The sequence below is a fragment of the Chelonoidis abingdonii genome, chromosome 1 (genome assembly GCF_003597395.2).
Source record: "Chelonoidis abingdonii isolate Lonesome George chromosome 1, CheloAbing_2.0, whole genome shotgun sequence".
Classification (NCBI taxonomy): domain Eukaryota; kingdom Metazoa; phylum Chordata; order Testudines; family Testudinidae; genus Chelonoidis; species Chelonoidis abingdonii.
The window spans coordinates 258,771,749-258,784,670 of NC_133769.1; the positions used below are offsets into that span (position 1 = coordinate 258,771,749).

The 12,922-nt window shown below is 44.1% G+C and overlaps 1 protein-coding gene across 1 annotated transcript in view; it reads left to right on the forward strand.

Annotated features, from left to right (window-relative positions):
- Positions 1 to 12,922, forward strand: part of GAS6 (growth arrest specific 6) — a 71,994-nt gene that overhangs the window by 25,419 nt on the left and 33,653 nt on the right. Inside the window, exons 5-6 of the mRNA XM_032777823.2 lie at positions 5,603 to 5,725; positions 7,991 to 8,110. Of these exons, the coding sequence (XP_032633714.1) occupies positions 5,603 to 5,725; positions 7,991 to 8,110 (243 nt within the window). The remainder of the gene's footprint in view (positions 1 to 5,602; positions 5,726 to 7,990; positions 8,111 to 12,922) is intronic.

Sequence of the window (12,922 nt, forward strand, 5' to 3'; positions counted from 1 at the left end):
ACCAGGAGAGGGTTGGATGGGTCAGGAGTTCTAGGGGTCCTGTCAGGGGGCAGAGAGCGGTTAAATAGGCATGGGAGTCCTGGGGGTCTGTCCGGGGGTGAGAGTGTGGATACGGGTTGGGGCAGTCGGGACAGGTAGGGGGTAGGATCCTAGGGGGGCAGTTAGGGGCAGGGGTTCCAGGAGGGGGCAGTCAGGGGACAAGGAGCGGGGGGAGCGGTTGGAGGTTCTGACAGGGCAATCCGGGGTGGGAAGTGGGAGGGAGTGGATAGGGGTGAGGCTAGGGCTCTTTTTTGATTGTTGAAATATGGTAACTCTAGGTGAGGGGGGAGTCGGGGGGCGCATGGGGGCTGGCGCCCGCATACATCCACTGCAGCCTACAGGAGCCCCTGGGGCGGGGCACCGGGCTGCAGCCTGGGCAGGAGGGGCAGGGGGGTGCAGCTGTTCCCTGCTAGCGGCACTACTGCCTTTGCAGGGTTGCTGCCCTGCTGTGCCATGCTGGCTCCTCCATGGCTGGAGCTCACTGCTGCTGCAAGCAGGACGCTCTGGCTCTCCGGTGCCTCCGGAAGGTGGCTCCTCCTTGCCGAGCTGCTGCAGTGGCCCAAGCCCGGAAAGCCAGTGAGTGGACTCAGGGCAGGGGCCACCTGGGTGGGGTGGGTAGGGTTTGGGGGGGGCGGGGCTGTGCACCCTCCAGGAGAGTTCAGAGGGTGGGGAGGGGGGGAACCTGGTCTGGAGAGCAGCCTCTGGGCACAGCTGGCTCCTGGGGTCTATAAGGACTCGTTGGGATTTGCCCCTCAATGAACCGATGGGGGAGAGGCGCAAGGTGGAAGTTTTGCCTAGGGTGCAAAATATCCTTGTAGTGGCCCTGCCCCAGGGGGTGCATGCACCCCAGGTTAAGAACCACTGCACTAAACTGATAAGATTTGCATTTTAATTTAAATGAAGCTTCTTAAACATTTTAAAAAACTTGTTTACTTTACATACAACAAAAGTTCATAGACTTACAGAGAGAGACCTTCTAAAAATGTTAAAATGTATTACTGGCATACGAAACCTTAAATCAGAGTGAATAAATGAAGACTCGGCACAGTACTTCTGAAAGGCTGCCGACCCCTGAACAAGACCATACAAAAGCATTCTTAGCCCTGGTCTGCACTACAAATTTATATCAGTATAACTATGTCGCTCAGGTGTGTGGAAAATCCATACTCCTGAGTGACACAGTTATACCACCTTAACCGCTGGCGTAGACAGTGCTATGATGATGGGAGGACTTCTCCTGTCGACACAGCTACTGCCTCTCGGGGAGGTGGAATGCCTGTGCTGATGGGAGAAGCTCTCCTGTCAATGTGGTTGACATTTTCACTAAGCGCTACAGTGGCAGATGCAGCACTGAAAGTGTAGGCATTCCCTTAGTGTGGAGTAAGAGTACCCACATGGGTGCTAGTGCAGAATAGCTATTCTGTAGTACCTGTCCCAGGCTGTTTTCCCCCTGTAGACAATCCCTGAGAATCTTTCTCAAATGTTTATTGAGCCAAACACCACTGTACTATAAATGCTTCAAAAATATGTCAAAGGGATTTGCTTTGTCTGCATCATTAAAAGTATTAGTTTTTCAAAGTAAACTGTTTCAAAGGCATGCCTTTAAGGTCAAAGAGAGTAAGACGAGAGAAATACAGTTCCCGTTATTCTGACAAAGCAAAACATTCACTTATTAGTTGTGAAATACCTAACCCAAAGTCTTAAATCCTCTGTAGCTGAGCACTTTGATCAGACTTCTCATCAAAATAGGGAGATGAGGTAACACTATCCATCTCCCCTATAATACACGCGCGCATGCGCACAGAGCACATTTTAGAAAATAATTGTCAAGGGATGGCCTGATCATTAGTCTTATCAGAATCAGTGGATGGAGAATCCTTCTTGTTTTCCCCCTTAATTTATACACACACTTGCTGGGCATAGAACACACTTTGTAACTGTACTAGAGGTGAGAGAGGAAAGTGAAGTCAGTGATATTTGACCTATACATGCTGCCTAAGAACATCCTGGCAGTGATCTTGATTTACAGTGGGTAAAAAAAACAGTCTGGCTGTAATGGAAGAAGTATTCAGCAATACACCTCTACCCTGATATAACACCGTCCTCGGAAGCCAAAAAATCTTACCACGTTATAGGTGAAACCGTGTTATATTGAACTTGCTTTGATCCACCGGCGTGCGCAGCCCTGCCCCTCCCCCCCCCCCCCCGGAACACTGCTTAACAGGAATTCGGCTATAACGCGGTAATGTCGGGTCATGTTATATTGAGGTAGAGGTGTATTATCAGCCTTTACTGGAGACAATATCAAATAGTGATTAGTGCAGCGAATAAAGTCAGGAGAGAATTTTTTTTTTATTCCTCAACTGTGCTACTAATTTGCTAAATTATTATGGCTGAGTAACTAAGGCTGGGTTTTGCAAAAAAGGCCACTAATTTAATGTGTCTGACTTGAGATATCTAGGGTCTGATGTTAAGATGTGCTTACCTTCAGCTGGAGTTCAGCAACTCTGAAAATAAAGCCATATATCTTTCAATCTGAGCACCCAAAATCAATGGCCATTTTGAAAATGTTGGCCGTAACCTCGGTGCCTCACTTTTCTGATATGTAAAATAGTCATAATTATTCTCACCTTTGTAAAAGGACTTTGGGATCCTCTGACAAAAGGCACATTAAGTGGAACATAGTATTAGCACTATGAGTATTTTTGTCATTTAAACCAGTAGATTTTTGGCTGAGCAAAGCTTTGGTCCTATGCGGAGGGCATTTGTTGTCACAGCATAGGCTCTGATCCTGGTGGACCTTTGGTGTATTTGAAGCTCTGTTTGCTTCACTGGGGTTCTGCTAAGTCATAAGAGTCTATCTGCCCTGATTGCAGGGTGGGGCCAGAGTGGGCTTTGTGAAACTACTTAAATTGTTTTCTCTATGCACTGTTGGCTACAGTCTGTCAAGGCCTCAAACAGATATGGAGTGTGGGGTGTTCTCTAGTCTCCTGGGGGCATAAGACACCCCAGAAAGGAAGCAGGGAGTCCTAGCTCTGAATCCCCGCTATTGCCAAGCACTAGCTACTTGGCCATGCATGGGACCACTCAAGAATTGTAAATTGCAGGATTGAGACCGTGAATTGTAGGTTCTCTGGGGCAAGTACTCTCTCTTCTTGTGTGTTTGTACTGTGTCCTGTAGTGAGGCCACCCAGTCCTGATTGGAGCCTTCACAATAGTGCTAATGCTTGCAACGGGCACCATAAAGATTCCAACGTTTTTGCTCACTGAAATAATTACCTTTTATCCCATCGTTTGTAGTATTATTTCCACTTAGAATGAGAAATGTCTCAAACCCATCATTGTGCATTTATATACTGCAGGTGGTTAATGTCCAGTTTTTAATGGCACCCATTTTACAAACAGTTGTTATGCATAGCTGAACCTAGCATTGCTTGTCCTGATTTTATTTGAACTTTTTTATAGACTCCTCCTTGTTGCATTAAACTGAAGTAAACCAACAGTATTAGAAATTCCAGCAGTTTGGGACTGCAAATCCAAGCTGAGATGTGAAACTACTTTAAAAAAAAAAATCCAGCTCAAAGTGAAGAGGGAGTCAAAGAAGAATCATAATATGCAACAGTATTTAATAGTTTTTGCCAAGTCCGATGGTCCTGCAGATTGTACTGTGACTAAAATTCATGTAGAAAACCCTCTCTATGTTTGTGGGCCTTTCTACTATCTGGATGGGACAGAATGGTCTCTACACCTGTTCCAAATATGCTGATGTGAAGGGGCAGGTTTTGAAAAGGCCGCATGGGATGTTTATGAAGATCCAGTAGCCCAAAGCCCCTGAATAAGGGGCACAAAGGGTCAGTAGCCCTTATTTTTAGAGCCCTATCAAATTCATGGTCCATTTTGGTTAATTTCACAGCCAGGAGGGTTTAAAATTAGTCAGTTTCACATTTTCAGATATTCACATCGGAAATTTCATGGTGGTATAAGCCTGGGGGTCCCAAAGCAAAAGGCGGTCAGGGTGGGAGGGTCGCAAGACTATTGTAGAGGGGTTCTGGGATTGCTACCCTTACTTCTGCCCTGCTGCTGGCTGGGGTGCTGCCTTCAGAGCTGAGCAGCCAGAGAGGAAGGCTGCTGGCCCAGTGCCCATGTCTAATGCCAGTACTACCTCCAGCAGCAGTGCAGAAGTGAGGGTCACAGAGTATGAGGGGTGGGTTACCATACATCCGGGTCTCCTGCATGAGTTGGGGGCTGACAGCTGGTGCCACAGCCTCTCTGTGCACATTGTGTGTGTGTGAGGGAGAGGGAGAGGGAGAGGGAGAGAGAGTTACAGGCTCTCTGCGTGGCAGGCAGGTGACAGCTGGAGCCACCCGAGCTTTCTGCAGCAAGGGAAGATTTTGGAGGTGGGTCTGACCTGCCCTGGGAGCAGCCCCTGTAGGGGAACAGGAAGTCTTTTCCCTCCTCATCCCCAACCAGGACTAGCAGCTGGAGCCCTACACAGGCTGGGAGCCACTCGCTTTGTGCCAGATTTCATGGGGGAGATCAGATTTCATGGTCCGTGATGGATTTTTCATGGCCATGAATTTGGTAGAGTCCTACTTGTATATTACAACAGTTGCAGAGGGGCTGCTAATGGATTTTATAGGGGCATAGTCCACTTCCACTTAGTTCCTGGTGTGCAGCCTTATAATTTTGGTTTTGTGCCTGGATGGGTGAATTTCACTCTATGAGAACAGTCAAATTAACAGTTTGGTATTTGATTTAAAGATCCATCCTGAACTGGGTGACTCCTGTCTTGTGCTGAAATATTGCTGCCTGGTACAATAGTATCAGCTGTAACGGCTATACTTAGTGTCATTTCACATGCAGAGCTCCCACTGACATCAGTTGGAGTTCTGTCTGTCATTAGACTTTATTCAGCTTTGTCTGGTTAGGAACATTTTACTGTCTCTAGACTAGTGGTTTGAAGTTTTTATTAGTATTACATCAGTCTTTTTTTTCTTTTCCTTTTTTTCCTTACAATTTCTACAAAAGAGTGTATCCATGGCTGTTTTGATAGCTATGTAAAATACAGTCTTTACCAACAACAAACGTATCAGTCTACTGTTCGCCTCACCTCCACAGCCAAAAATAAACCACCAATCCCCTTCCTGCAACACTGACCCTCTTCCTGCACCCCTTTCCCTCAAAAGCCTGGGAGAGTAGACGGGCTTTTCTGTGTGTTCCCTAAAAGTCAGCAAATTTGGACTATTTTTGCCAACCTGGGGTCATCAGTTCCAAAATATAGGGACCCTTGCTCATAATGGAAGAAACTTCCTCCCATTTTTAATAAGGTGCTCTTCAACTTCAGTGCTTTTACTGATTGCTACTGAGGTAGCATTGCATAAGGATAATTACAGAAGGATAATTCAGTATCCTAGCACTATGAAGCCTCTATCTGTTGCACCAATCACCTGCATTTCTGATAGTAATTCCAGTATTCCTGAAATATCTTGATTCTGACAGAGGCAGGAAAAGAAACTGAGAGTTCAATGTGGTGTTTTATTCTTTTTTTTTTTTTTTTAACCAGATTTACCAAATCAGTGTTCTCCTTACCCTTGCCAGAAAGAGGGGACTGAAACATGTGAAGATCTAAAGGGTGACTTCTTTTGTCATTGTAGACGTGGCTGGCTTGGGCGAAAATGTGAACAAGGTAGTTTATATTCGGTTTATTTCTTAATGACTTCTGATTACCAGGCTATACGGGATTGTCTGTCATGTACAGTGTCTTATACCTCATACATTTCCTTGAACTCTTGTTGAGGGCACTTGTAAATAGTCATTGATGCCAGACTCCAGTATTTACTCCTTCCCCATTGTCACATAATTCTTAATTCTCATAGCACTGAACTTTGGTTTATGCATCATTCAGGGTCGTCTCCCGCCCCCCCCCCCAAGTCCTGTGTAACTGTATAAAATGACATTTAAAAAAAAACCTCTAATTGTATAGAGGCTTGATCCTCGATACCCTTATTTATAGAGGACCTGTTCCCAAGACTATTGAAATCTCAGTGAGGATTCACATTGACTCTATTGGGGCTACTCACATAAGAACTACTTGGTTGAATAAGTGTTGGTGGTCCTACAAATGGGAGGTTTTCCTGAGAGGGTTTGCCATTTCCTTTATGGCATACAGAGGTTTCCCCTGCTCTCTCTGATTACTGCTTTCTGCTCCTTTCAGGCTTTCATCAGAGCCATCATTTTTCTGGCTGCAAGGATTAATTAAGATTCATTTGAGATCATATTCTGCTAGCTCACAATCATGCTGGCCCAGGCAGCAGGAGATCTCACAGGGGAACTGAACTTGAGCTTCCTGCAGAGCTGGGGGAATATTATGCAGAGTGGTGGAATTATTCACAAATATTTTATTTTTAAAAATATGAAATTTGTTCATGAATTGATTTTGAGCATCTCTCTAAGCTCGGCAACTGCAATGATGTTTTGTTTTTGTTTTTTTACTCAATGTCTCTTCCATTGTCTTGATCATTTAGAGAGACAAGATGGGTGAGGTAATATCTTTGATTGGACCGACTTCTGTTGGTGAGAGAGACAAGCTTTCGAGCTTACACAGAGCTCTTTCTTGGGTCTGGGTAAGGTACTCCGTGTCACAGCTAAGGGGACTGCCTACAACCTCATCCCACATGAACCACCCCAGTGACCTTCTACATGCTTCTCGAGATATGCAAATAAGGGACACTGGATTCATAAAAACCATCTTCAAACCACTCCAAAGGGCCAGCTCCCTCCAGGACACAACCAATTTCCTCCAGAAACTCCGCAACATTAGCAACTTCCCTCAGAACATCATCCTCGCCACCATGGATGTCACCTCCCTGTACCCTAATAACCTTCTCAATGACAGCATCGCTCCCTGTCTCAGATATCTACAAGACAATGTACAACACTCAGATATTCAGCCCAAACACATCACCAAACTCATCCATTTCATCCTCACCCATAACAACTTTACATTCAACAGCAAACACTGTTCCCAAACCATGGGAACAGCCATGGGTATGAGGATGGCTCCCCAGTGTGCCAACCTCTTCGTGGGTCACATTGAAAAAGAATTTCTGAACAAATGTGCCACAAAACCAATGATATTCCTAAGATACATCGAAGATATTTTCATCCCCTGGAGAGACAATCATGGACTGAATAGTGACACTGGATTTATGGCTTAGTACTACAATCTGTAACCCACTAACAACTCCTCCGCCTCCCTGGCTTTTTTTCCCCTTCCCTTCCTTTCCCACCTATGACTGGAGGGGAGTTAACAGGCCACTTCACCTTTAGTGGTCCCTTGAAATGTGTTAACTATTTATGTCGCACAGTCCATTCCACCTTGTATTTAGCTGTGACACTCTGAGTACATTTTCCAGACCCCAAGAATAGCTCTGTGTAACTTGAAAGCTTGTCTCTCTCGCCAACAGAAATTAGTCCAGTAAAAGATATTATTTCACCCACCTTGTCTCTAATATTCTGGGACCAGCACAGCTACAACAACACTGTATTGATCATACTGTTGTTTAAATTTTGTGTATAAAGATCTCTTCCCAGAGATGGCTCAGGATGCTATATGAACATCAGGTCTGCTCCTGCAAAGACATATGGGAGTTACTTTGCTCATGGCAATAGTGCCATCAACTTCATTGGGACTATTCCCAGGAGTAAAGACACTCATACCTGTTTGCAAGGTTGGGCCCACAATTCAGTGGTGGTTGTAGAAGATCCTAAGGGCAATAAACAAATGTGTATGTATATTTGAGTTGATATGAATGTTTTGAAGCTGTTTCTAAATAACAATTATTCTTCCATCTCTTGCCTTTCTTCCCTCCTTCCAACTTCCCATCCCTACCCTCACTTACACAATGTTGAGTAGCTGGAAAGCCTAACATAACTTTGTATTCATATCTAGATATTGATGAATGCAGTGTGCAGAATGGTGGCTGTAACCAAGTCTGTCTCAACAACCCAGGCAGTTACCGCTGTTCATGCTATAGTGGCTATGCTCTTAAAAACGATAAAATATGTGAAGGTAAGATCAATGTATGCCTTTAATTTCAGGTTAGCTGATACATTAAAGTCAATGAGTAGCAGTTCTCCATCATTGCGGAGTTGTTATGTTCATATTATTTTTGGATATAAGGTAGGTGGGGAGGTAAACTGTGTGGGTGGAAATGAGATAGTGGTTTGAAACCTAAGGACTCTGTGAGGGTCCCCTGGGTTGCTGGGAGCCAGCCTTGAATATTTGTTCAACCATAGGCATTGACTTCCCCTCTGCCTGGTGGGTGCTTGACACTCCGCCCTGCCTCCTTTCCACAAGTCCCTGCCCTGCCTCTTCTCCACCTCCTTCCCTGAGTGCGCCACATCTCCTCTCCACTCCTCCTCCTGTCCCAGAAAGTCTTAAGCTGCTAAACAGCTATTAGGTGGTGGGTGGTGGTGGTGGTCAGGAAGCTCTGGGAGGGAAGAGGAGGAGCAGGGACATGGCGCACTTGGGGGTGAGGGGAGAGGAGGGCGGGGGATCTTGGCTGCTGGTGGGTGCGGAGCACCCTGCTAATTTTTCCCTGTGGGTGCCTATGTGTTCGACAGTCAGTAGTGGGTGGGGTACCATTGGAGGAATGAGTGGAGATTTGTTGGCTGTAGGCAGTTTGGTCCGAGCTGGCTGAGGATGTCAAGAATGGTTTCTTCAGAGACTGGCCCATCAGGGATAATAGAGGCCTGGGCTGCTGAATGGGTGGTGGTAAGACCAGACTGGAAGAACATCAGGCTTTGTGGCTTATGAAGAGAGAGAGCCTGAACTGGGGGAACGGGGGGTGAAATGGTCCTTTCCAGGGCTGGAAAAGGTCAGTGATCCAGCTGATCAGTACCGGAGTTCATTCACAGATTTGAATTGTAAATAATAAAATACAGGTCGCTTAATTCAGTCATGAGTGGAGCTGTGGTGAATGGGATTTATGCAGTGGCCTTCAGAGAACACCTACCGTAGTTATTGGGACCACTCTCCTGCTCCTGGGAACAAGGCCTTTGTAAGAAGGAAGCAGAGGGAGGGGTGTCCCAAGGTAAAATTGCTAAGCGAGAAGCTTGGTGGTAGCAGCAGTATATGAGACGAAGACCTAGGAAACCTGGAGTTGTGACCATTACATATTATACTGTAGGTTTACATCAAATGTTGTGTGTTAATTGTTAGGCCAAAAGAAACTCTTAATAGTTAGGTGGTTGTTTTATTTTTTTTCCCCAAGTAGCTGCAGCCTATTAGGATTTTATTCAGTAGTGCAAGTTTGGAATACATGTCTAGGCATGCGAGTAGTCACACCAAACTTTTCTGCAACATCATAACATAGCAGTGATTCACGAAGGATTTGTGGGTTGAGTTGTATTAAATTGGTCCAGCTGATCAGCCCTCGCATCCTGACAACACTGAGAGGAAGAAGGATTGGCAAGAAGAGTTGTTATGATTGTTTCCAGTCTCACTGGATTGCAATATGTGAGCCTGTTTTATTTTCTTTGTGGTGTTTGTTAAATTTAATATTTTTTCTTAATCTGGGTATGTACAGCAGCTAATAAATTCAGAAGGTGAAAGTGAAAACAATGGATCTTACAGCCTTTCTTGCATAATCTCATTTAAGATTAACTGTTGAAGTGCCCTGGTGAAGGCAGACAGCAATGTTACAAAGCAGTTTAGGACAGAAAATGAAATAGAATGTCATGTCCAGTTGAAGCTACAGGGTGAATGTTATGTCCCCAGAATTTAACTAATCCAGATTTCAAATGTCTGTCTTTTCCATGCTGTGCCATGGGATCAAAGTGACCACAAGTGGCCCTCAGCTCTATTTATCTCATTCAAAAGACAAATTATGTATCAAATTTTTAATGTGCTGCCACATAATTTATTTTATAACGGTTCAGTCATCCCTGCTTATAAGAACCTTGGTTTACACACACAGTGCAGAAAATAGAGCCAAACATATGCGGAATCTCCAGCACAATAACTTTATCAACCACAATAACTGTATCAAAATAAATACAAGAAATGGAAATTTCCTGCAGTATTTTTGGGAGCTCTCATTGTATTAAGTTTATGTATATAATTCCATCAGGGAGGGTGACCAAAGCTCCTACAGAAACTAAGAACAGTAGGGGGTGATTAGGCAAATTCAATAAGGTTGTAACACTTCTAGAGAAGTATCAGAGGGGTAGCCGTGTTAGTCTGGATCTGTAAAAGCAGCAGAGAGTCCTGTGGCACCTTATAGAGTAACAGATGTATTGGAGCATGAGCTTTTGTGGGTGCATCTGATGAAGTGAGTATTCGCCCACGAAAGCTCATGCTCCAATATGTCTATTAGTCTGTAAGGTGCCACAGGACTCTTTGCTACTTCTAGAGAAGTACTACCACCTGGAGATGCGCACATACTAGTTCAGACTGGTTTCTCCAGAGACAAACAGACAAAGAAGGATTTTTGATAAACAGCGTGAATTTAAACACGCTCACGGGTACACACCTATGGGGATCACCCCACTCCCCCACCGGGACATGAATGTTTGCTGTTTTCTGATCCAGAAAACACAGGAGTTTCTGTCAAAGGGGGGCCCCCAATCCTTGGGAAGGTTTTTGGAAGGACTTTGGGCTACTGAGGCCCCATAAGACTGACAGATGACTTTTGGTAAGCTTCTGGCATGCGTATAAGAACTCATTGTTTTTTATGTTTTGTCTAGAATTCTGTCACCTTGAGAATAAAGGTGCTTGCTTATAAAGAGCTATGTAGTACCTTGTGACTACAGGCAATTTCAGCTGTTCATAGCCTTTGAAGAGGAAGCAAAGCACAAACACTGGCCTGTTTATGCAGTCTGGCTTGCGGGGGATATCACACTGTAGGCAGGGAACTGCAGTCTGGAAAAACCCCGGTCAGGAGGGAGAGACGTGGTATCTACCCAGTAGAGATGACTGCTGAGGAGCCTAGAGTGGGTGACCTCGAGACACAACAGAGGGGGAATACAAGTGCAGTTGTCCTGAACCATTTCCAATGCACAAAGTGGTTACATTGTGCCCCTTTCCTGACAGGAAGAGAAACTATCGTAAAAGCAAAATAAGTGGTGGTTTTTCAAGACAAGATCCTCAGCTGGTGTAAACTGGCATAGAGCTATGCTGATGTATATCAGCTGAAGGTCTGTCCGCAAAAGTTATGGTTATAAATGGGAAGAACCTGCTTTGAAAACTGCATATAAACACTCAGTCTGGAGATTTATCCCTGAAACAGCTGACATTTTATATGTAGTGTCAATTGTATCTGAATGTATATTTTTGTTTTTTCTTACTTTTTGCCACTCTTAGTTTTCCTTCTAAGCTTGTGCCTATAGTAATGATGTACCCGCACTAGGGGGGAAAAGGTGATTTTTGGGGAGGGGGGTTTTTGTTTTTTATCACATTTTAGCTCAGCTTAGGTAAAATCCTAGTGTGCACAAGGCAGTTGTACTTTTAACACATTAGCAGGTCGAGCTAGATAATAAGCTCTACCCTAGTGTTTACCATGACCTGCTAGCATATGTTAAAGTTACAACTTTATTCACATTAAGCAGCATCTGCTGAAAAGAGGCTTATTCTTCCCCATCTAGACCTAAGGGGAGTATGCCTCCCTTTAGCAGAACCCCCCAGTACACTTAATCTGATGCCTAATTTGGTGATTAGATTATAGACATGCACTCCTTTGGGCCTAAATCAGAATAATGCAAAGGGACTGTCATAAATGGATAGCTAAGGGTTAATGTTTCTTTTACCTGCAAAGGGTTAACAAAGGGAACCACATACCTGACCAGAGGACCAATCAGGAAACTGGATTTCAAAGTTCAGGGAGGAATTTTTGGGTGTGTGTCTTTTGTCGTCTCTTATTTGGCTCCTCGGCTATGAAGTGATTTCTATCTCCAGGCTTTGTCTAAGTCTTCCGTTCCAGAAGAGTACAAAAAGGTAGAAACAAGAGGTTTTTTAAGTTTTCTTTTTTTTGTATACATGTGCTGGTATGTTTGATGGAATGATTTAAAATTGTAATCTTTGATAAGGCCTGTTTATTATTTTTTCTTAATCGCATGACCTGTAGATGTCAACGCTGAACTGCATGAAACGTTTATGTCTTTTTCGTCTTTTATAATAGAGCTTTCTTTTTAAGACCTGTGATTTTTTTTTCCTTAGTGGGGACTAAAGGGGACTGAGCCTGAGCTCACCAGGAACTGGGTGAGCAAAAAAGAGGGAAGGTAAATTGTCCCGTCTGTTTATTGTGTAATTCAGGATTTTAAAGTACAGTAATCCGTCCTGTTAACCTAGGGCGGAAAATCTGGGGGAGTAAAGAGAGGGAAAGGAGTCGGTTATTATCGCCTTTGTTTGTAGATGACTCCAGGCAACATCAGAGACTTGGGTCCCGCGGAAGGTTTGAGGGAGTACCAGAGGGTGCCAGAGACTGAAAATCTGGCTGGTGGCAGCGCTATCAGATCTAAGCTGGTAATTAAGCTTAGAGGATTTATGCTAGGCACCCACATTTTGGATGCTAAGGTTCAGAATTGGGATTTATGCTTATGACAGGGACACATTGACTTTGAGTTGTACCCGTTATTCCAGCTGTGAAGTTTGCCTTTTGTCTACAAGAAAATGTTCTGTTTAATGTAGGTTTATTAATCCAACATGATGACAATAGAACAAAAAAACTTGCCATTAAAGACAGATGTTTAATTAATAATAATATATAATATATATGCATGCCACAGGTATCTTACATTTAAAATGATATGCTTTAGGTGAAATTTGAGAGATGGTGTTTGAAAGAGATGTGGGAATTTTATAAAGTAATTGAAATTGAATTAC